The sequence below is a fragment of the Odocoileus virginianus genome, chromosome 26 (genome assembly GCF_023699985.2).
Source record: "Odocoileus virginianus isolate 20LAN1187 ecotype Illinois chromosome 26, Ovbor_1.2, whole genome shotgun sequence".
In the NCBI taxonomy this organism is placed as follows: Eukaryota; Metazoa; Chordata; class Mammalia; order Artiodactyla; family Cervidae; genus Odocoileus; species Odocoileus virginianus.
This window is the reverse complement of record NC_069699.1, coordinates 25,384,409-25,407,890: the sequence shown is the minus strand read 5'-3', so window position 1 is coordinate 25,407,890 and position 23,482 is coordinate 25,384,409. Positions and strand designations below refer to the sequence as shown.

General features: G+C 46.5%; 1 protein-coding gene and 1 long non-coding RNA gene across 2 annotated transcripts in view; one reads left to right on the top strand and one right to left on the bottom strand.

The window, feature by feature from the left end:
- Window positions 1-20,809, bottom strand: part of PDZRN3 (PDZ domain containing ring finger 3) — a 251,090-nt gene extending 230,281 nt beyond the window's left edge. Inside the window, exons 1-2 of the mRNA XM_020903665.2 lie at window positions 19,889-20,809; window positions 4,622-4,708 (exon numbers count right to left, since the gene is read on the bottom strand). Of these exons, the coding sequence (XP_020759324.2) occupies window positions 4,622-4,708; window positions 19,889-20,611 (810 nt within the window). The 5' untranslated portion in view covers window positions 20,612-20,809. The remainder of the gene's footprint in view (window positions 1-4,621; window positions 4,709-19,888) is intronic.
- LOC110143890 (uncharacterized) lies at window positions 19,348-21,742 on the top strand. The gene is made up of 2 exons (XR_002315727.2): window positions 19,348-19,736; window positions 21,221-21,742. It is a non-coding gene; the product is annotated as an uncharacterized lncRNA (long non-coding RNA).
- The last annotated feature ends 1,740 nt before the right edge of the window (window positions 21,743-23,482 follow it).

Sequence of the window (23,482 nt, the reverse complement as noted above, 5' to 3'; positions counted from 1 at the left end):
AAGAGATCTGGTTTCAATCCCTGGGTTGGGAAGATCCCCTGGAGAAGGAAATGGCAACCCACTCCAGTATTCTTGCCTGGGAAATTCCATGGACAGAGGAGCCTGGTAGGCTATCGTCTATGGGGTCGAGAAGAGTAGGAAATGTCTGAGTAATTGAGCACAGAGATAATTTTAGTTTAAGAATTCCCCTAAGATGATGGGAAGAACAAGGGTATGCCCATACCCCTGGGGCTCAGCCCAGGGGGACTGCTGCCTGCCCCGACCAACCTTCCTTCTATTTTAACCTCATCATCTAGAAGTGTTCTTTTTAAAATATATTTTACAAGGCAAATCATGTATCTGTTCATCACTTTAATGACTACGTATCACCTACTACTAAGCTGTCATTTTCTTGCAATAAACCACGCTCGTTTGTTGTTGAAACTGTGGCTTTGGCCAAAAGCAAAGGGAATTTAATCACAACCCGCCTCTTCTTCTCTGGCCTCTTTCTGACCACGTCCTGCCACTCCTCAACTCTGTCTTTGTCCTTGTCCAGGTTCCCCTGGGTCTGTCCACTTTCTTTTATCTCAGTGACCTTAAAAGATGGGTACTTGCAATGAAACACAGTGGAATGATGAAACAGTATATTAAAAGTCATTTTAATTTCATCATTTAAAATGATTCTTCAGCATGTAACTTTTATAAGACAGGTAATATTAGTTCAGTAGTAAATATATGTATAGTTTATAACGAACTATGTCCCATTTTTTTTCTATAGTTAAGACTGTTCAACTAAATATATTATATATGAACCTCTGATCTAGTAAAGTCCTACTCATCCCTCAGAAGCCAGCTTCAACGGCCTGCCCCATGATGCCTTCTTCCCTAGGGTTAACTGCCTCCCAAAGCATCTTTAGCTGAACTCAGGCACAGAGTTTTATCAGTGAAAACAGCACCTTCCTCTCTAATTCATCAGTTTCTTCAACTGGACATGAGCTCCATGAAGATGGGGCAAACATCAGTTACATCCAGATAGCTGGCATCTTCTTATCCTTTAGGATTTGGCTTTATATCCCTTCCCCTCTTTCCTGATCACTCTGGGCAATGATGCCCCTTGCTCTTTGGAATGTAGCATAGCCATCCTCCCATTTTTTTCCCCTTCATTGTACTTCTCCCAATCTGTAATTACTCTTTACACTTCTTTTTTTTTTTTTATTAGTTAGAGGCTAATTACTTTACAATATTGTAGTGGTTTTTGTCATACATTGACATGAATCAGCCATGGATTTACATGTATTCCCCATCCCAGTCCCCCCTCCCACCTCCCTCTCCGCTCTGATCCCTCTAGGTCTTCCCAGTGCACCAAGTCCGAGCACTTATCTCATGCATCCAACCTGGGCTGGTGATCTGTTTCACCCTAGATAATATACATGTTTCGATGCTGTTCTCTTGAAACATCCCACCCTTGCCTTCTCCCACAGAATCCAAAAGTCTGTTCTATACATCTGTGTCTCTTTTTCTGTTTTGCATATAGGGTTATCATTACCATCTTTCTAAATTCCATATATATGCATTAGTACACTGTAATGGTCTTTATCTTTCTGGCTTACTTCACTCTGTATAATGGGCTCCAGTTTCATCCCTCTCATTAGAACTGATTCAAATGAATTCTTTTTAATGGCTGAGTAATATTCCATGGTGTATATGTACCACAGCTTCCTCATCCATTTGTCTGCTGATGGGCATCTAGGTTGCTTCCATGTCCTGGCTATGATAAACAGTGCTGCGATGAACATTGGGGTGTACGTGTCTCTTTCAGATCTGGTTTCCTTGGTGTGTATGCCCAGAAGTGGGATTGCTGGGTCATATGGCAGTTCTATTTCCAGTTTTTTAAGAAGTCTCCACACTGTTTTTCATAGCGGCTGTACTAGTTTGCATTCCCACCAACAGTGTAAGAGGGTTCCCTTTTCTCCACACCCTCTCCAGCATTATTATTTGTAGACTTTTAGATAGCAGCCATCCTGACTGGCGTGTAATGGTACCTCATTGTGGTTTTGATTTGCATTTCTCTGATAATGAGTGATGTTGAGCATCTTTTCATGTGTTTTTTAGCCATCTGTATGTCTTCCTTGGAGAAATGTCTGTTTAGTTCTTTGGCCCATTTTTTGATTGGGTCATTTATTTTTCTGGAATTGAGCTGGAGGAGTTGCTTGTATATTTTTGAGATTAACCCTTTGTCTGTTGCTTCGTTTGCTATTCTTTTCTCCCAATCTGAGGGCTGTCTTTTCACCTTGCTTATAGTTTCCTTTGTTGTGCAAAAAACAAAAGACTTATACAGAGAAAACTATAAATCACTGATGAAAGAAATCAAAGAGGACACAAACAGATGGAGAAATATACCGTGTTCATGGATTGGAAGAATCAATATTGTCAAAATGGCTATACTACCCAAAGCAATCTATAGATTCAATGCAATCCCTATCAAGCTACCAACGGTATTTTTCACAGAACTAGAACAAATAATTTCACAATTTGTATGGAAATACAAAAAACCTCGAATAGCCAAAGTAATCTTGAGAAAGAAGAATGGAACTGGAGGAATCAACCTGCCTGACTTCAGACTATACTACAAAGCCACAGTTATCAAGACAGTATGGTATTGGCACAAAGACAGAAATATAGATCAATGGAACAGAATAGAAAGCCCAGAGATAAATCCACGAACCTATGGTCACCTTATCTTCGACAAAGGAGGCAAGGATATACAATGGAAAAAAGACAACCTCTTTAACAAGTGGTGTTGGGAAAACTGGTAAACCACTTGTAAAAGAATGAAACTAGAACACTTTCTAACACCATACACAAAAATAAACTCAAAATGGATTAAAGATCTAAATGTAAGACCAGAAACTATAAAACTACTAGAGGAGAACATAGACAAAACACTCTCCGACATAAATCACAGCAGGATCCTCTATGACCCACATCCCAGAATATTAGAAACAAAAGCAAAAATAAACAAATGGGACCTAATGAAACACTTGTTTCTTGCCTTATATCACCCAGGACATAAACTCAATGACCAGAGGGAGGGATCCAGTCTCCCTGGCCAGTATCTCCAAGTCCACAGCAAATAGCCCATGTATAATACTTAATTGTTGAATGAGTGAATCTGATTTTTCTTTCCCTTTTCCTTGACTATTTTCCTCTTAAGCTGACTAACCAGGAAGAAGTTTGATTTTAGTCAATCAGTTGTTTCCAGCTCTTTGCGACCCCATGGACTATAGCCCGCCAGGCTCCTCCGACCATGGGATTCTCCAGGCAAGAATACTGGAGTGGGGTGCTAGTCCCTTCTCCAGGGGATCATCCCTACCCAAGGGACTGAACCTGGGTCTCCCGCACTGCCAGCAGATTCTTTACCATCTGAGAAGAATGAGGAAAGGCTGAGCACAGGAAAAGAACAAGAGATGATGCATACTCTGGGAATCCCATGTGAAAGGTGAGACTCCAGAACACATCCTCTGCCACCTTCCCAGAGCCCTCTCAGCAGACATTTTCCTGGCAGTTAAATCAACAGATCTGAATTCTGGAGGATCCCCTTTCTGGAGGAGGGGATCATGATGAATGGGGCGAACAAACGGCTCCAGTGAGAGGGAAGTGCAAAGGCTACACCAGCCCACAAATGAGGGAATCGTCCCTGTCTAATGAAAGGCGGGTAGAAGTCCTGACAAGACTGCCAGTCTTAGAGCCCTGAACCCAGCAAAGCCCCTCAGTATAACTGCACAATCCTTTTTCTTTTAAACTTATTTTGTATTGAGGGGGTAGCTCAGCTGGTAAAGAATGCATCTGCAATGAAGGAGACCCTGATTCGATTCCTGGGTCAGGAAGATCCCCTGGAGAAGGGATAGGCTACCCACTCCAATATTCATGGGCTTCCCTGGTAGCTCAGATGGTAAAGAATCCACCTGCAATGTGGGAGACCTGGGTTCAATCCCTGGGTTGGGAAGATCCCCTGGATGGAGGGCATGGCAACCCACTCCAGTATTCTTCCCTGGAGAATCCCCATGGACAGAGGAGCCTGGCAGGCTAAAGTCCATGGGGTTGCAAACAGTCGGACATGACTGAGTGAGTAAGCATGGCACATAGCCAATTAACAATGTTGTGACAGTTTCAGGTGAACAACGAAGGGACTCAGTCATACATATACATGCATCCTTTCTCTCCTAAGCTCCCTCCTATCTGGGCTGTCTCAAAAAATTGAGCAGAATTCCACACATATTAACATGACTTTTCTCAGTTCAACTGCTATCAAATTAGACATGAATTCTTCAAAGCTGAATAGCTAGGATTAGCTATTGTATGACTAGGACGATGCTACATTAGGAAACCACAGCTAATCCCCAAAACCAAATCACTTTGCTATACACCTGCAATTAACACAACATTGCAAATGAACTATGCTATAAAACTATAAAAAAGCAAGAAGATAGAAACCCCCGAGTACAAAGATGATAAATGCACAATGAACTCTAACTAGAGCAGAATGAAGTGAGCTAGGTTTCCTACCCTTCACACCCCAATCCTTGACCCCTCTCCCAGCTCCATCAGGGACCCGTAAAATCCATCTCAACAACGAACGTACCACACATGGCCGGCCACCAATGATGTTGAATCCTAAGGAGCCGGAGTCCCGATGCAGGACAAGAGTCAGGCTTTTTGTTTCTTCACCCTGCAGGGAATAAATGAGTTCAGCATTTCATTAACATTTAGGAAAACAAATGGGAAGAATTTTCTATCTAAATGGACTCATGGATTGCCAACCTGATCATTAAAAACCCTATGTCTCTAGAGAAGTTTAACCCAGAAAACTTCTGAGGTTCATGCTGAAACTCTGGTCTATGGTTGAGGAGGTTACAAACATTTCTAGATACCATCAGACCCTGCGGTGAGCACTTAAGATCATCTGAAGACATCCAGACAGAAGAAATGAACATTTTCTCAGTGACACCTTGCTCTGCACACACATCTTTGCTTTGATCAGCCCACCATAGGCTGGCTGTTTCGACGGCTACCTCTGTCCCTCAGCCATTCTCAACAGCAGCATTCACCTTAATATGCCGTGAAAGGTTATAGTAGCAATCCCCTCGGAAGATTAAGCACATATACAGCCCATCAATAGTCATCTGTGTTTGGGAGGTTTCAGGGGAGAAATAGCACTTAAAAAGTCAGACTCAAACATGGGTGGGAACAAGGAAAATCCCGAATCTTACTAAAAAGGGAGGAGGGGGCATTTTCACAAAGTAATGACTGTCCAGTCCTGAGGAGACGCAGACTGCTGAACAGAAAACACTCTGTTTAAGGCAGGTGGGACCACGTGAGCCACTTTAAATCAAACAAGTGGCCCCGGCAGGTCTCAGAGGCGCAATGTTCAACAGTCAAAGAAGATGGAGATGCCAGGGCACCCCAACCAACACTCTCCAGTAACAGACAGATGGATAAAAATAGATCTCACCTTCTACGCAAACTATCACTTAATAGGCTTTGACATAAATATTAAACTCGCTGATATACCACTGAAAGGGTTCCAACTATTCAAATGGTATGCAAAGGTCCACATGCACTGGCTATAAATTTCCAATTGCTTCACTCACATTTTCTATTTAAACAGGGTATCTTTTAAAAGGGCATTTAAAAAAAAGTATGAAATATTTCATTATATGCTTTCTCAAAAACAGTACTAACAGCTTATCACAAAAGAGGTTTATTCTGATATTTACTGCTTCCTGGTGCAACTTGTGCCTTATACTTTGGCAGGGGTTGGGTGGGGGTAGGGGGGGAATAAATAGCAACATTTGAATGACATGAATACAGCTATCTGACCTGACCACCATGGTGGCAAAGAAAGCCACACTTTTTACCTGCACTGCCCAGTGGTTTTTCCTGCCACCACTTTCAATGTAAAATACTGTTCCACCACTGTCAATGTAAAACACTGTTCCATATTTGGCCAGGAAAAATGCACAACACAGCCACATGCACATTCACACATATATTAAAGACTAAGAGGTCTCAATGTGTAAAATTATCTCCATGGGCTTAAAATCCTCAGTAAACAAGCCTGTTTCTCATGCCTAGTTAGTATATAGCAGAACTCAAAATATCTTAAAAAATGTCATGAAAGTTAGCATCAATTACTAAAACGTTGTAAAAAAAATGAAAATAATTTACTATTAGAAACAGGCTATTTCTGATGGAATAACTAGGTATTCAATAAGAACAAAATAACAAAATCTTCATTTCTGCAGGGTCACTTAGTTACTACAGAAAATAGAGTATATAAATATAAGAGAAGCCAGTCTCTATCAAGCTATGGTACTTAACAAAAAAACAGCAGGGCCTCATTAATGACAACCATTTACTTACTTAAAAAAAAAAAACAATTCCAACCCACAGTACCACCATTCAGAGCATCTAGCTTCCCTGGTGTCTTAGTTGGTAAAGAATGTGCCTGCAATGCAAGAGACCAGGGTTCGATTCCTGGGTCGGGAAGATCCACTGGAGAAGGGAATGCTACCCACTCCAGTATTCTGGCCTAGAGAATTCCATGGATGGGGTCGCAAAGAGTCGGACACGACTGAGCGACTTTCACTTTCACTTTCATCGATGCTATCAATCTTTATCATTCATTTGAACCAACAGCAACTTTCAAATTAAAGAGACTAAAACTTGCAGAATCACCCTAATAGTTTGGAGATGTAAATGTAATGTTTTGCAAACCAGAACAGTTTATATCTTTCTGTCTTGGAAATGGAAAAGGTTGCTAAGTTCACATCTTGCTTTGTTTTCTTAGAGAGCTGAGAAAGAAATACATGGAAATTTGAGTGAGTTATCATACATAGCTTACATTTCTGGCTTTCATAACTAATCAATGATAGAAACTGCCAGGTCATAGTAATCTTAAGGCAGATAGCTCTGGTTGGACAACCTCAAATGATGCAAAAAGGAGAATGCATAGCTAAATGATTAAAACAGACTAGTTTAAAATCTACTGTGTGATAACTATTCTTTAAAAAAATGAAAAATAAAGAAATCATATTACATTAACAATGATAACAGCTAACTTTTACTGGCTCTTTATCATGTGTTGGAAATTATACTGAGCACTTAAGTGCTTTATTTTGTTTAATAATCCAACCAATCTTATCAACTGGTATTATTACCATCCTCAAGATATAGATGGGAAGATGGGGAGGATTAAAAAAGCTTGTCAAAGGGCTAGTAAGAGGTCACTGGCATTTAAACCCATGATCTCCCAGATTCTAGACCTCAACTCTCTACACTAACTTCCTTCTCATGTGGGATGTAGAAGAGTGCCATGTAGGCTGGCAACATCTCAGGTCCCACCCAAGTTGATTCCCTTGATGGCATTTCAAAAAGTTCCACAAAGAAACTCATTATAGGAGGTCTTGGCTGGGAAACCAGTATCAGAACAAAACTCCAAACTCTTTATTGAACTATTAATCTCCAAAAGATCCAACTTGAGATACCCAGAGACACCTAGGTCTGGTCCCAAACTCAGAAATCTCTTTCCAGGGACAATGGAGACCAACTGAGACAATGCCTGAAACAACACCATTTAGCCAAACAGCAATCTGCAAAGGCTGATCAAGTTAACAGTCAAGTTAACCCTCCAACCCTCCTTGCCAGATGCAATCAACCGCAGGGGATAAGAGAGCATGTTCTCTTTTTCTAGAAGTGTGTTGACCCAGTCTGTCGTCCAGCAAGCTTACACAGTGGCTTTAGATGACACTGCCTATTTTAGGACTAATTTACAGGACTGAGTCACCACATGGATGTTTCAACACATGATGCTGGGAATGATGACAGAGAAGAGAAACCCTCTGGCTAGACTGAATTACTTTCATTTCTCTAACTCTCAAAGGTCAGTTCCTTTCCTCTGACACCCTGAGCTCCATTCTGATGTTTCCTTTCCACTTCTTTCTCCCTAAGCAACCTGAACTACTTTTGTTTACTTTCTTATTCTTCAGAAGAAATGTTAACAGAATTTTAACAGGAGGCTTCACAAAATACCATGTTAACAGATTAACTTTAATTTCTGCTTAATGATTTAATCTGTTCCTGGGTTCAAAGTGTATCAGGATAGAGAGCATTTAAATGATTCTCATTCAGTTATACTCCACCCAATAAAGCAAAGAAAGTGAAAGTGTCAGTCATTCAATCATATCCAACTCTTTGTGACCCCATGGATTATAGCTCTCCAGGCTCCTCTGTCCATGGGATTCCTCAGGCAAGAATACTGGAGCAGGTAGCCATTCCCTTCTCCAGAGGATCTTCCCAAACCAGGGATCAAATCCAGGTCTCCTGCCTTGCAGGCAGATTCCTTACCGTCTGAGCCACAAAGATCTCAAGAGATGGACAAATGGAATAAGGACAAAGGCTCTCATCAATGCTGCTTTCCCGGCTGTTCACAGATGTTATATTTGTAAGTAACATCATTCATCTAAAGGAAAATTTAATCAGTATTTCTCTGTCTTGGTAGTTTATCATGACCTATGCTTTGAAACCTTCTCAATGTCTTGGTATAACAAAATAAAAGACAGGAAAGAGCTCTCTTTCACATAAACAACTGAGTAACCAAAACATCAGGCTTTTGAGGCAGGTATTATATCAAGCTCTGTATCTGAGAAACTGAGGCTCTGAGAAATGCATACACTTGCTGAAGATCACGTGGCTGCCAAGAGGCGGGGGCAGGGTTGGAACCCAATCCACGGACTCCAACAGGCAAGTTCTTGCTACTGTGCTGGGAAATGTGTGCGCCCTACCCTAAACCCCTTTGCCTCAAAATACTGAGCCTTCACGCTAAAACGTCAGGAAGGATTAGACATCTAATTTCTTTTCCAATTAAGAGTTTTAAGCAAGGCTTCTTTGGACCATGCACCAACAGTGGCAAAGATTAGAGTATCTATTATACCCCAAACAGTGTCATAATAATACTGTGCCTTTTACAGGATCAGGGTGATGGTTAAGATCCTGGACTTCAGAGTCAAAAGGTGATTTTAGTTTTCTCCTTCTTAGGAGGAGGACAGTAATGGCTTCTTCTGAAACATGAATGAGCTGGGGCTATCCCTGCCCAGTGCCTCCGTACAGGGCGTGGCCAATAGAAAGGGCTCCAGACATGAGCCGAGAACAGCAGTGAGGCCATGATGCTCTCTGACCACATAAGTGACTCTGCTACAAAACCCCGGAAATGGAGAATGTCTAATCCTAAATTAACTTAGTCTACAGCAAGTCTGGAAGAACTGAGGCCTGCAGTTAAGCAAATAAAGACAGTTACGTGTTCACAACATCTGGCCATCAAATGGGAACTATATCCACGTATACATTTCTCCTCTTCCCAAGTCTGGAGAGAGAGTGGCACAGTCTTGGAGGGCTGATAAAGGGCCAGGAGGCAGATTTTACCCTGGAGGCAGTGGGAGAGAGGCATGATGCAGACAAGGGGAGCAGCTCGGCCTGAACCTGGAGCTTCAGGGCCGTGGAGACAGGATGGGCAGAGGGTACTGACGATGGCTGGAGCATGAGAAGGGAAATCAGACAAAGGACGTCCCCAGGCGTGGAGGGAGATGTCCTCATGACAGGACAGAAGAGACATCAAGTGAAAGAAAGTGTGGACTTGGATACGGACAGGGGAGGGAGGAGCTGGGAACAGAGGACACTGGAGGGCTGCTGAGACACTGGGACAGCTTCCGATTCTACCAGAGGGCTGAGTCTTGATGGGCTGAGAAGAAGGGGAAACGGACAGATTGGGAGTGACGTATATACACTACTGACACTGTGTATAAAGCAGGTAATGAATGAGAACCTACTCTACAGCACTGGGCAGGGATGCCCAACCTCCGGGATCTAATGACTGATGACCTCAGGTGGAGCTGATGTAACACTGCTAGACATGAGGAGAACAATAAATCATACTGAGTCATCCTGAAACCATCCCCAGCCCCCAGTCCCTGGAGAAGACTGTCTTCCACGAAACTGGTCTCTGGTGCCAACGAGGTGGGGGAGTGCTGGCGTAGAGAACTGCGCTCAGTGCTCTCTGGCGACCTTCCAGAGTGGCAGGGTCTCTTCCCTCCACAGCCAGGATTGGGAGCGCGAGGAGCTCTCACTGAGAGCCCTCACTTGGCGTTGGGAAACAAAGATGCCTTCATATTCTGGAGTCCAGCCAGCACTGCCTCCATGGGGAGCGGCACGAAGCTCTGACATGCTCAGCCCCCCATCTCCACCCCAGAATCCAACTCAAGCAGACAGTCAGGCCCCCAGCGCACGGCCGGGTCTCCTCGGGAGGTGCTTAGGTCTTGCTGATGGTGACAGGGCAGAGACTCAGTAACCTGGGAGAAGGGGGCGTAGCATGAGCCATCCATGGCAGGTAAGTTACAAGCAGAAACGGCAGCTCCAAGTTCAGGAACATACAATCGGTTCTGCTGAAAATAAACTTGGCTATTGTACTCCAACATGTAACTACCAGATCAGTGTTTCAAAAAAAGCACCCGATTTATAATCTGCTCAATTTAAGATCTCACTGGACAAGATTAAGAGGAGGGAAACAAAAGTCACAGTGAAAAAGCAGAAGTCACAAGTCCTTTGTCAGAAAGACACCATATGGTGGCTGTTCTTGTTTTAAGCCCAAGAATGTGAACTGTCTTTCTATGGCACAGTCCTTCTTCCTCTCAGCATCACTCTAAAGTCACCGCACCGCTCTCCTCCAAACAACCCGGCCTCAGAAACTTGGACGCCAGCCATCTTCTAATCTATGTGGCGGCCCCCAAAGTCCATCCATGCCACCATCAATGTGGATCCTTTCTACAAACTCCTTTCCTCCCAGTGACGGGTGTTCCTTGATTATTGCCGCCGTGGGACTCGCAGCTGAGAACTGGCTCGACTGGAAAGCCGCCCGGCGGGTTGTGAGCACTGTAATTGACTGACCACTTGTCTGCATATCTGGGATGACAGGACACCTCTCTGCCTCAGATCATGCAAAGCTCTCAAAGACACACAGCTGGGAAACAGCTCTGCCTGCTGACTAGTGACAAGAGAGGGCAAAAATGTGGAGGGCGGGGCTGGGGGGCCAGGAGACAGAGCTGGCCACCAGGCATTCTCTCCTAAAGAGACGGGATGCCCTCTCTTTCTCCGAACTGAGATGCTTCTGTCCTCTTCGTCGGTCAAAATATGTTTTTAATGGGGAAGCAGCCTGGACTAAGCCCTCCCTGTAATTGCAGCCTCAGTTCTAAAGAAGGCGTTCTCAGAGGAAGAACAGGAGGGGAAACTGCTCACGCCCAAGACCAAAGGGAGTAGTGGGAATGATACCTGAAAACAAATTGGAAATGGATGAGATTAACAGAAGTATTAGCAGCATGTACCTGCCACGAGAATAGGGAGGATGAAAAGAGATAGGAGGAAAAGAGATAAAGGGCGTGGGGGGACAGGCAGAAAGGAACAAAGACTTCCTGGAGCCACAGACTAGGAAACATTCATCCATAAGCCAAACAAGATGGTTTTGAAAAATACCCTAAGAAATTAAGTACAGATTGTCAGTGTTGCCCTAGGCCAAAAATATACACACATTTTTAGCCTGTTGTTATATTTAAATAACTTGAGAAACCCCCAAGTCTACTTCTCTATTTGCAAGAGTTGGAGTTCAAGACTGTGTCTCTCGTTTTTATCATCCGCTCATCTGCTTTTCTGGTGAATACCTCCAGGCGACACTGTCACCAACACAACAAACTGACTTAAGGTACTACAGCATTTTCACATTTCCACTTGATGGACTGCAAGGGGGTTTCAGTTTTTGAGTTGTGACTATCCAGTCACCCAACCCAGGGCATTTTCTCCTCCGAATCAGAAACAAAGCAAAGGCTACCCAGCTGTAATGTCCTGTGTTCCCGCTTACAGGATGCTGGGAGTTTGGCCTGCCTCCCCTCCTCTTGTTTTTCCCAGTAGTCATGTATGGATGTGAGAGTTGGACCATAAAGAAAGCCGAGTGCTGAAGAATTGATGCTTCTGAACTGTGGTGTTGGAGAAGACTCTTGAGAGTCCCTTGAACTGCAAGGAGATCCAACCAGTCCATCCTAAAGGAGATCAGTCCTGAATATTCATTGGAAGGACTGATGCTGAAGCTCCAACACTTTGTACACCTGATGAGAAGAGTCAACTCAGTGGAAAAGACCCTGATGCTGGGAAAAACAGAGCAGGAGCAGAAGGGGTGACAGAGGATGAGATGGCTGGTTCTCATCAACAAATAAATCAATGGACATGAGTCTGAGTAAACTCTGGGAGTTGGTGATGGACAGGGAGGCCTTGCGTGCTGTGATTCATGGGGTCGCAAAGAGTCGGACATGACTGAGCAAATGAACTGAACTGACCTCTCGTTAGTTTGGTAACTGCAGAAGGACAAGTGAATACACATAAACATGCAGAAAGCACATTGTGTTTGCGGCTTTAGGTACAGCCCAGAGCTGCTACCCAGATGCAGTGCAACTGACACAAACACCCCTCTTTCTCAGAGTCTCCAGCACTGACAAGCAGTTAGAGAAGAGACACCCAGGGAATGGGTTACTCAGGGGCAGCCTGAGGCTTGCAATGAGCCTGTGATCCTTTGGGTAAAAAATCCCTTTCCTTCTTCTCCATTAAACCATTTCCAATTTCTAAAGTTTCTTCAGTGATTTACCTGGAGAAAAACCCCAAACCCACAGGTACTTAATAAATGTTCAACAAATGCTCGGTAAGCCTGATTAGGATCCTGCCTGCAAGAGAGCCAGGTTCGATCCCTGGGTCAGGAAGATCCCCTGGAGAAGGGAATGGCACCCACTCCAGCATTCTTGCCTGGAGAATTCCATGGACAGAGAAGTCTGGTGGGCTCCAGTCCATGGGGTCTCAAAGAGCTGGATATGACTGAGCAACTAACACTTTCATTTTATCCTAAAGCCTGTCTCATATGGGCATAGCATTAGCCCATTTTAGAGATGAGGCAGTTAAGGCTTACAGGAGGTTAGAGGATCCTCCCAGAGACCCTCAACAATGAGGCAGAAGGAGCACAGGTGCCTGCATATCACTGACTCCAGGGTGTGATACTGATCACACACCGGCTCAATTCAGGGTACCCTGGAGCTGCCAGTGACACAAGGCCTGCATCCAACCCTGGCGGGCAGCCTGAATGGGACTTCACCCTCTCCCCCATCCACGTGCAGCAAAGACACAGGGCATCTGAAAACAGCTTCTCTCAAAGTTCGAGGGGTGACCCCTCTGTCCAGGACTCATTTCTGCACACCCTTGTGGTCCTCTGCCAGGGGAAAAGTTCATCAGACTCCCCTTCCTGGAGGAGGGGCCGCTGCGGGGCCCATGTACATACGGGCTGCACTGTGGCTCCGCCCCAAAGGCTCCCCACCATCAGACTCACGGTATGGGGGAGAAAGATGGACGCCCGGGTCCATCTGTTAGTTATTTTCTTTACAAGAGTAATCATTATGTTACACCACTTCCCTTTCTTATTGGAACAGGCTTATTAGAACACCATTAGTCAGGAGGGGACAGAGGTGACCCACAACTCGGGTGAGCAAAGAACAGAACGACGTGGTGTTTTCAAAGACACAAGTGGGTGTCTAACGAATCCAGGGGTGAAAGCTGTGCACATTCCCCTTTGTACCCAGCGGTGACCATCCCAGTGCCTGGTACAGGGTGTGTAAGCATGTGAGAAGCTAACCCGAAAGACCACATTTGGAAGAATTTCATTTGCTTCCTACCACCAGCCACTCTTTAACTCACTAGGTTCAAAATTAGGGAAGGATTAAAAATTAGGGAATGAGGCATGGTTCCATCCAAGACACCATCTTTTTCTTTTCCTTCTGCCTCTCTTTCACAGTGAGGACCTGTTTTGTTTTATACTCCACATGCTCCACACCAGACCTCTGAAGATGGGAACTACAGCCTGGGATGAACCCACTTCATCACCATGAACCACAAGCCATCGGACCAACTGGAGCCAGAAGATGATGCTGGGGAAGTTATTTTACCTCCAGAATCTTTCTTTTTCCATCTGTAACGGGTTGTGGGTACTAAGTTTGCAGAGTCTCTCTGAAGTTGCACACACATCTCTAACCTACACAGTGCTGGCGCGTAGAGGAGCAACCCTTTGGAAACTTGCATGAGCCTTTGGAGGGGACACTGCCTCAGGAGAAAATATGGTCTTATTTTGGTAACAGCTTGGAATCAGGTTCTGGGTAAAAATACCATCTCTACACAATTAGAATCCAAATGCATATAACTTCTAGCCTGAACCCAGATGTTTTATAGTGTTTTACAACCTGCCTCTCTTACCAAAAAAAAAAAAAAAAAAAATCTACCAAATGAATAAGATGGGGAAGTTAATGTGTGTATATATACAATGCACTCTAAGTGTATGGCACCCAGTAAAACTCAGTGAATGTTATTCCTCTTCCTTTTAAGCTCTGTGTCTACAGCCAACACAAACCAGCTTATAAATAGATGCTCTCTCATCAAATATTTTTACAAAGAAGCAAACACCATTTCTGAACTCAGAAAGAACCACTGACAGATAGACGGGAACAGAATTCCCGGTTTCTATTATTCAGTTATGATCATTTGAGCCAGTGTAGCTGGGAAACACATCTGTAAGCTGAATCCTAGTTTTCTTTATATATCAATGAAACGAAATGGATGCAACAGCCCACAACTTCTTTTAGCTGAACTGGGACACTGCGGAACAGTCATTCTCCTGATGGCTTTTCAGAAACAGAAAAGACACTGAACTGTGAACACTCTGATAGAAACATTTCAAAGTGTTTGGACATCTGGAACACCTTTCCATACAACTGTCTATTATAGATTCACTTATCTCCAGGAGTTCTGAAACGGACAAAATCGTTTCTGGGATTTGGGGCTTTATACAATTTGATCTGGGTAGATCTCAGGGAAACAAAAAGCATGCCTCCCACAAACCTGGAAACAATTTTGCTCACTTGCAGGTCAAGGAAAAACTCATTCTTTTTTAAGAGTGAGCTAACAAGCTCACTCTTGGTCAGCAATCTGAAAAGTTTTGACGGCTGACAAGACAGCCCTTTCGATCTTGAGTTTATTCACTGAAAATATATCGCGAGCTCACAGGGCACCTGGTAACCGAACTGGTGCCGGGACACAGCCCTGAAGAATGCACACGTGGTTCTTCCTTTATCATCCCTCACAGACAACGAACAGCTCTTCCCGTTATTCAGTTACAGCAGTGAAGAAGGCCATGCAGGTGGAGCACCAAAGTGAGGGTCTCAGGGTACCAGCTCTAGTCTGTCAGGCCAGAGAGCGAGGGCTTTCTGCAAGTAATGATGGTGGGAGGACAGAAAGGTTATCTAGTCAAGCGCAAACCCTAACTGCCGACAGAAAGGCAAGGGGTAGAAGGTGAAGAGTTGGAAAACCTGCTGGTTACCTAGGTTACCTAGTGATGAGCACCTGGAAAGACTATTCCTAGGGGAAAAGAGAGCAAGTGCAAAGGCCCAGGGGCAGGAAGGAGCACATGGATCTATTCCCAGAGACGACAGAACCTGGGAAGGAAAGCAGAGCAGAGTACAGGCAGGCAGGATCCAGAGTGTGCTTCACCTTACATCCATTCAAGAGAAACTCAAGGCCCAGCAGGGTTTAAGTTCCCAGGTGGCACAGTGGTAAAGCATCCACCGGCCGATGCAGGAGATGTGGGTTTGATCCCTGGGTCGGGAAGATCTCGTAGAAGAGGAAATGGCAACCCCTTCCAGTATTCTTGCCTGGAGAACCCCAGGGAAGAGGAGCCTGGTGGGCTACATAGTTCATGGCGTTGCAGAGTCAAACATGACTTCGTGACTGGGCAGGGTAGCAGATTTACATTTCTAAGAGATGATTCCCAGCTCGAGGTCACTGGGAGGAAGCAAGAAGATACAGAGAGGGAACAGCTGTGGTCTAGGTAAGAGGTGATGGAGGTTGAGACCAGGGCTGATTTATGTCCCACAGGGGACAATGACAGTGCCTGGAGATATCTGTGATTGTCACAATGTGGGAATTGCTCCTGGCATCTAGCAGGCAGAGGCCAGGGATGCTGCTCCCCATCCTGTAATGCACACAACACACACACACACATGCACTACCAAGAATTATTCAGCTCAAGATGCTAACAGGGCTGAGGTCAGGAAATCCTGGTTTGGACCAAAGCGATGATCTGATGGGGCTGGAGAGTAGTGAAGAGATTCAGGAAGTAAAATCAACCAGGTTTAATGAAAGACTGGATGTGGGGGTAAAAGAGCAGATGCTACTGAGGCTCAGTCTCAAGGTTCTCAAAAATTCCAAGGAAAGTTATGCCCAGAACCTTCCCTTTCCCAGAAAGTCAAAGTTGTTTTTTTTTTTTTTGCTGTGGAATGCCTTTGTTCTTAGAATCAGGTGGTAAGTCAGGGTGGGAAACTGAGGCTAGGAGCCAAACTCTTTAACATCTTCAAGTATAGTTTCCCCAAGTCTGCTGTAGCCCAGATAGGGCTGCAGATTGGTTCAAATGCCTTTCTGGGTCATGTTACCTATCATACAACTGCTAGGTGCTCTGAGTTTGAGAACTATGCACTGGTCCTTCATAAAATACTCAGGAAGAGATGTTTAGACAATGATCAGTAAAATCATAACTGTGTGAAGAAAAAGAACACATGTTGGTCTACGTCTCTACTTGAGCCTAAACTCTCTTTCTAGCTGAGCAGTTACCCAAAATGTGCTAGGTGGTCCAGCATCAGCTGGGAACTTACCAGAACCTCACACCCCATACCAGCCCCTGATGGAGCAGAATCTCCAAGGGTGAGATTCAGGAATCTCTTGTTTCATCTCCAGGTGATTCCAATCATATGAAGGTTTGAGAAGACCTGTTCCAACTCACCTTTCAGAGCAGAAGAAACCCTAGCTCCAAACCCTGAATGGTTAAGTGTTTGTTGCTCAGCGGTATCCCACTCTTTGCGACCCCATGGACTATAGCCTGCCAGACTCCTCTGTTCAGCGGATATCAAAAATTGCAATCTAAGATTATTTAAATAATGCCAGATCATTTTATGGTACAAGTTCTAAAGCCCTGAAGAGGGGTATGGAAAATCTTCTGAGTGTTTCTTATCTACTTTAGCTCTTAACAGAGAGGTAAGCGATAGGACTTTAAAAAAAAAAAATAAAAGTGTTGTACATGCCCGTTTCCAAGGAATATAAATCCTTCTGCCTTATAGAAGAGAATAAACAGTACCCGGTGGGAGCAGAGAGTCCCGCCAATGAAATAAACAAGTTCTTAAACAGCTTGCAGTGGGAGGGGGGTCTGTCTGGCAGATGCAGGAACAGCAAAAGCTCTCCCCAAGGGTGACTAGGGGTTAACTTTAAGGCAAAAGCAGCACGCTTTCCCCTAAGGCCTGGGCTGAGACAGCCAGGGTTGGAGGCCTGAAAAATGAGTTCAGCTTTCAGGCCAGGCCTTTCTTGGCTGTTCTCAAGCCAGCACTAAGGTCCATGAAAGTCCTGAGCAACGCTCCAACTCCAGAAGGAAACTTTTGTCTGTAAGCTCAGAAAGTAACATCTTGTCCCCAAGCTTAATGCCCCTGATTATCCTCCTGACTCACCCAACAGAACTTCAAAAACATCCACAATTTTGATTCAAGTATCATATTTTTGATTCCGAGAGAGGGAGTTTACCCAAACACTCCAGAAAGAAAACAGAAAGGCAAGAAGAAATAATAAACCAGCTTAACAATGAATGATGTATAAACTCCGGGGAAGTGAAGGGCTTGTTTATAAATAAGCATCACTTAAAACTCCACAGGAAGTCCAGATGACAGCATAAACAGGAGAAACTCCGGGAACTCCTTCACCCCAAGCCCGGCGCCTGCTTGTAGACAGAGCTTGGCCCCCTGCTTTGGGGACTTGCAGGCTCACTCCAGTCTTTTGTACGCCTGTGCGGTCCTGGGTGAGCCTCAGAGCTGTAAATATTTGCCCTTCGCAGAGAGCCGGCCAGCTGCTGGGGCTGCAGCTGACAGACAAGCCTGGAGGGGGGGGGGGTGCCAAGACGAGGTGGAGGGGAGAGGGGGGAGTCGGTGTGCGCTATGGGAGAGGGGGCTGGGGAGAGGGGCCAGAGAGGCAAAGCAGACGCAGGCCCCTGGGGACCCTCAGGCACACACATTCTCCTCCCCTGCAACAGGCGACCAGAGAGGCACCAGCATGGCCCAGGTGCCTCACCAGCTGGTGAAAAGGTGGCCTCTGCAATCACGGCAAACCCTGGTTCTCTTAGGGGACTGTGTCCCCTCAGGGAATACGTGACAACACACGCAGACGTTTCTGGTGGTCACACCTGGGGGTGGGGGGTGCTACTGGAATCCAGTGTGCTAAGGAGGCCTCTCAGCGCATAGGACGGCCTCCTATAGCAAAGAAGTTGGGGGTCCAAAATGTCAAAATGCCCAAGGCTGACGACTGAGGTGGATCCTCAATCCTAGCTCTGTCTCCTGAGTCACCGTTTGACTCTGGACAAGTTCTGGGACTTGCGCCTGCTTCCTCATCTCAGAAGACTACATACAGAACGCATGCAGAGTGCTTGCTACTGTGGCTGGTACATAATAAACCCTCAGTAAATGGTACTTGTGGTTACACTGAGAAGCGACACAATGGGGATTAAGAGCCTGGGCATCCGTGGGTTCAGAACCCAGTTCTGCCACCTCGAAGCCATGACTCAGGGCCAGGGCTGCCCCTCACTGGTCCTGAGTTCTCTTCGTCTGCAAAACGAGAAGCAACCTGCCTCCCTTGATTAAAAAGGAAACAGCTGAGAAGCACAAGAGCTTAGCATAGGGCCTGGAGCAAGGCAAGCCTCCAGCAGTAGTGGCTGTTGTAATTACACCAACTCCCAGGACAGGGGGATGGCTTACAAGGGGAGGAGGTAAAGATAATTACAGGCAACACTTGTTGAGCATTTGCTCTCTACAGGGCAACTTGCTAGATCCTTTTCATATGTTCTCTCCCTGAAGCAGGCAAAGAATCTATTCTACATTTAGAGAGACTGAAGCACCTGGAGATCAAGCCACAACATTAGCCAAGAGCCCAGACTCGAAAAACAGTTCTAACTCCAGAGGCCTCATTGCCAATTATTACTTTATATTTGGTGGCGGTTCCTTTAATTCTTTCTGGAATTCTTTCAATCCCTGGAGGAATACCACAGGAGGGGCCTGGCAGTGTTTCACCCCCTGTGTCACATCTCTAGGGCCCTACTTTCCAACTTGAGAGAGCTTAAGCAGCTTGCTCAAGGTCAGCCAGCTAGTTGGCAGCAAAGCTCACACTGGAATCCAGCTTTTACTCCAGCGGCCTCTCCTCTGGCAACCTTGCTAACCTAGTCTCCAAGGCTGGGCTGTGGGTTCCTTTGATTCTTTCCGGGCCGCCTGAGGGTGCATGGATATAGTTAACATCTCCTGTGTCAGTATCTTATCTCCTCCGTCACGTGTAGAGGAACCCTGTTTCCCAACCTTCAAAGAGGTTAAACGACTTGCTCATGATCATCCATCTGGTCTGCACCAAAGCCCCTGCGGGGTTCTGACTCAAGAGCCACACTCGCCCTTAACTCTGCGCTGCTCTCGAATTCCTTTTAGTTTTTCCAGAACCGATGAAGCTGCGGCACCTATAATTCAGCCTGAGGTTAATCTCTAAGGACAACAGTTCCCAAGGTGAGACTGACTCCCCGACCGGCTCAAAGCGATCTATCTAGCAAGGAGTGTTAGAAGTGGGAGGCAGAGATGCTCCCGGTAACCCCAAGACCACAGAGGCTGGGAGGCGCCCCGGGGCCAGTAGGGGGTCGGGGCGGGCGGCGGGCGCCTACCTTGCCGCCGGGCGGCGCGGCCACGCAGCGGCTCAGCGAGTCAAGGCGCGCGCTGTACTCGGTGAACTTCTTCTGGTAGCGCAGAGCGGTCATCTGCAGCTCCAGCTGCGCGGCGGCCAGCTGCGCCACCAGGGACTTCTCGCGCTTGCCGGCCCGCAGCGCCTCCTTCTTGAGCGCCTTGTGCAGCGCGCCCAGGCGGGCCTGCAGCGCGGCGTTGTGCGCCCGCAGGGCCCGCGCGCAGCAGTGGCCGCCGGCGCGCTGCTCGCCGTGCGTCAGGGGCAGCCCGCAGCCCTCCTGGCAGCGGCCCACCGGCCGGGCGTCGCACGCGTCGCGCATGTGCGCCTCCACGTCTCGCCGCAGCAGCACCTGGCCGCAGCCCGCGTGGCGGCAGCGCGCGGGCGCGAAGTCGCAGCGCTCGAGGTGCTCGGGCAGCTGTTGCAGCTTGACCACCCGGCCGCAGCCGCGCGCCGCGTGCGCGCACTTGATGTCCAGCTTGAGGATGAGGCGCTTGAGCGGCAGGACGTGGTTGAGCTCCTTGGCCGAGAGGCGACCGCGGCAGCGCGCCGGGCAGCTGCCCTCCTGCACCACCCAGGGCAGCACGCAGCCGGCGCAGAAGACGTGGCCGCACGGCGTGGTCAGCGGGTCCTCCAGGACCTTGTGGCACAGAGCGCACTTCAGGTCCGGGTCCACGTCGCCGTCGAAGCGGTCCAGCTCGAAGCCCATGGTGGCGGCCGGGGCCCGGGGTCGCCGCCGGGCGGCCGGCCGCCCCCTCCCTCCCTGCGAGGCAGCCCAGACGCGCCGGCAGCGCCGCCCGCTCGCTCGCTGGCTCTCCCCGGACTGAGCCTAATTGCTCCAGACTTCCTCGGAAAATGCCCGAGGAACAGAACTCCTCGGCCGTAATTGCGCGAGCGCGTGCGCAAGAACATTCTGCCTCGGCGGCCTCCCGCCCGCCCGACGCAAAAGGGAGGAGAAAGGGAGGAAGGGAGGAGAGAGAGAGAGAGGGAGGGACGGAGGGAGGCGGAGGAAAGAGGGAAGACCCAGAAGCTCGCCAAGGGGACTGGCCCGCCCAGGACGCCAGCCTGAGCCCTTCTCTCGGGAAACTCCACTCCTCTCTCACTTGCAGTTTTAGCTACAGGAGACAAAATGACAGCCTAGAAAGCTCACTGAGTTAGCCGCTGAGGATGCTGCAGCCGCTCAAACTAGTTTCCCTGGAGCCCTGTCCGGGCCAGACTGCGACTTTTGACTCCACTCCCCGGCCTCCTCTTTCCTGTAGAGAGATTAGTGTGGGGTCCGCTATTTCAGCACTTACGGTCTTTATTTATTTCATTCCAGGGAAAGTTACAGAGTCGGCGGGACGCTCCAGCAACTACGGGTCAGATCCGAGGTTCAGCGGATCCCGAAGTTTGCCAGGCCAAGGTTTCCAGGTGCTGAGAGCGAATGTATGAGGGCCAATTTTCGGAGACGAGAGCTGCTCACCCGGTGCACGGGTGCAGGCTGGCTCCATCCAGTTCACTTAACACCTCCGACTTAATCTGCATTGCAGTATGGTGCTGGGCCCTGCTACATTGGTCCGTTTAAAAATCAGTACAATACTTTGAGAGAGCGTCAGCTGTATTTAAAAATTATTTTCCGCCATTACAAAAGAAGTAACCCTGATCTTACATTGTTAAAAACTGCACAGTGTAGAACTTGGAGAAGTTCCCCCAAAGTCCCCCGCACTCCTGTGAACTGTCTTCCTTCCGTTGTTGTTGCTGTTGTTTTTCTCTTTGTATGCACTTTGTTATATTTCCATATTACAATTGGGGAAACTCAGGCTGAGGGAAGGCAAAAAATAAACTACTCCTGAAGGCCCTGCAGAGCATTCTTTTTCAAATTTTACTGTGGATGCAGATTCTGATCCTGTAGGTCTGGGGTTGAGTCTGAGAACCTGCTTGTAAAAAAGAGCCTCCAAGTGGTACTGATGCTATTACTCAGTGGATTTCCACCTGATTGGGAAGTGGCAGTCCATGAATCTGGATGTTTTACTTCTGCTGGGGAGTAGTTTCAAGCAGGGCAGTTTTCAGCAATAGTACTTTGGAATTCCAAATTACTTGATCAATTTATAGCAACATCCATGGTTTAGTGATTTTTTTAAATTTTTCTTTCTCTACCCCAGGCTCTAGACATGGCTAAGAAACATCCAGCCAGAACTGGTAAGAAAGAAATCAAGCTATGGCATTCTCATTTGGGAAGTGCTGCCAGATCCTGAATAGTGAAGTGGAAAAGTTGAATCTCAGTGTTTAGTGTGGCTCTGGGGTCTGGAAAGTGGGATTACAGCATCCATTTTGTCTAATTGCTTTTACTTTTCTCCTTTCTGTGGCTGAGAAAGCCCCATGACCTTCACTATGTAACTGTTTTGCCAGATTGAGAAGGTTCCCTTGATGTCCAAAAGGATTACGTGTTTTGAACTGGCCTTTCAAAAGTTGTCACTGATTAGATTTTTTAGTGCCTTGTTGAGGTCCCTGGATGGTGTTCTTTCATCTGTGTTGGTGGCATTTGTTGTCTATTTGTGGTAGGGACTTTAATTGCTTAAATCAATTAATGCATTCCTTTGCTAGTTCTTGGAATATAATTGGCCTTTGTTCAGATAAGCATGTGCCAGAAATCCTCCATCAGTATATATATTAAGTAGCTCACAGGTTCTCAGATAATGGGTAAGAAACACATTCTTTCACCAAAGGTGTGTGGGCCTGTCAGTTTCATAGGGTGGACTAGTATCAACAGGGTGATCCTCGTCAAACCAAACTGGTTTTGAGAAACAGGGAAAGCTCATCATGAACCATGAATGAGAAATTCCTGCTCACTTTGGGTGTAGGTTTCTCTTAAGACTTGTCCCACCACCCCCACTGCATCACCAACTAAGAAGCTGTTGATGAAATGCTACAGCTGAGGCCACAGAAAAGCTATAGCAGACTGGATTGGCCTCTGTAGGTAAAAGAAAAGTCTGTCTGAACCACTCCTTGTTGGTTAATTTTAGAAGCAAAATTCTTGGAGGTTGGGGGGAAAAAAGCCTCCTAGAATGTCAGAGTTGGCGGATCATGCATATTATTTAGTGGCTGAATTTAATAGGGGAATTGAGAACCAGAAAGGTTAAGAAAAGAAAAGTTTAAGGGCAAGATTTCTGTTTTCAGGCAAATAATTTTTTTCCCTGGGCATTGTAGGATGTTTCGTAGCATCTCTGGTTACTACCTACTAGGTACCAATAGTATCCTCCGCCCCACACCCTTGCTTGGTGGCATCAACCAGACATTGCCAAAGTCCTGAGGAGGCAAAACTGCCCTGGGTTGAGAGCCACTGGTTTGGGGGCAGGCTTGCATTCATTGCTAAGATCGGTCTGACATCAGTACTGGCAGCCCATGCCGTGTCCTCTGCTGACTGTGGAATGACAGTGAATACAGCATAGCGAGAGGGGTGTTGAATTGAAAAGCTGAGATGCCACATTAATAAACATGAATACAAATGGTAAGAAGGTGAACATTTGCCATCACAAGTCATGTGAGAAAAGTAGCAGGTTGTTCTGGTATGGACTAGATACTCAAGCATCTGAGAATCATC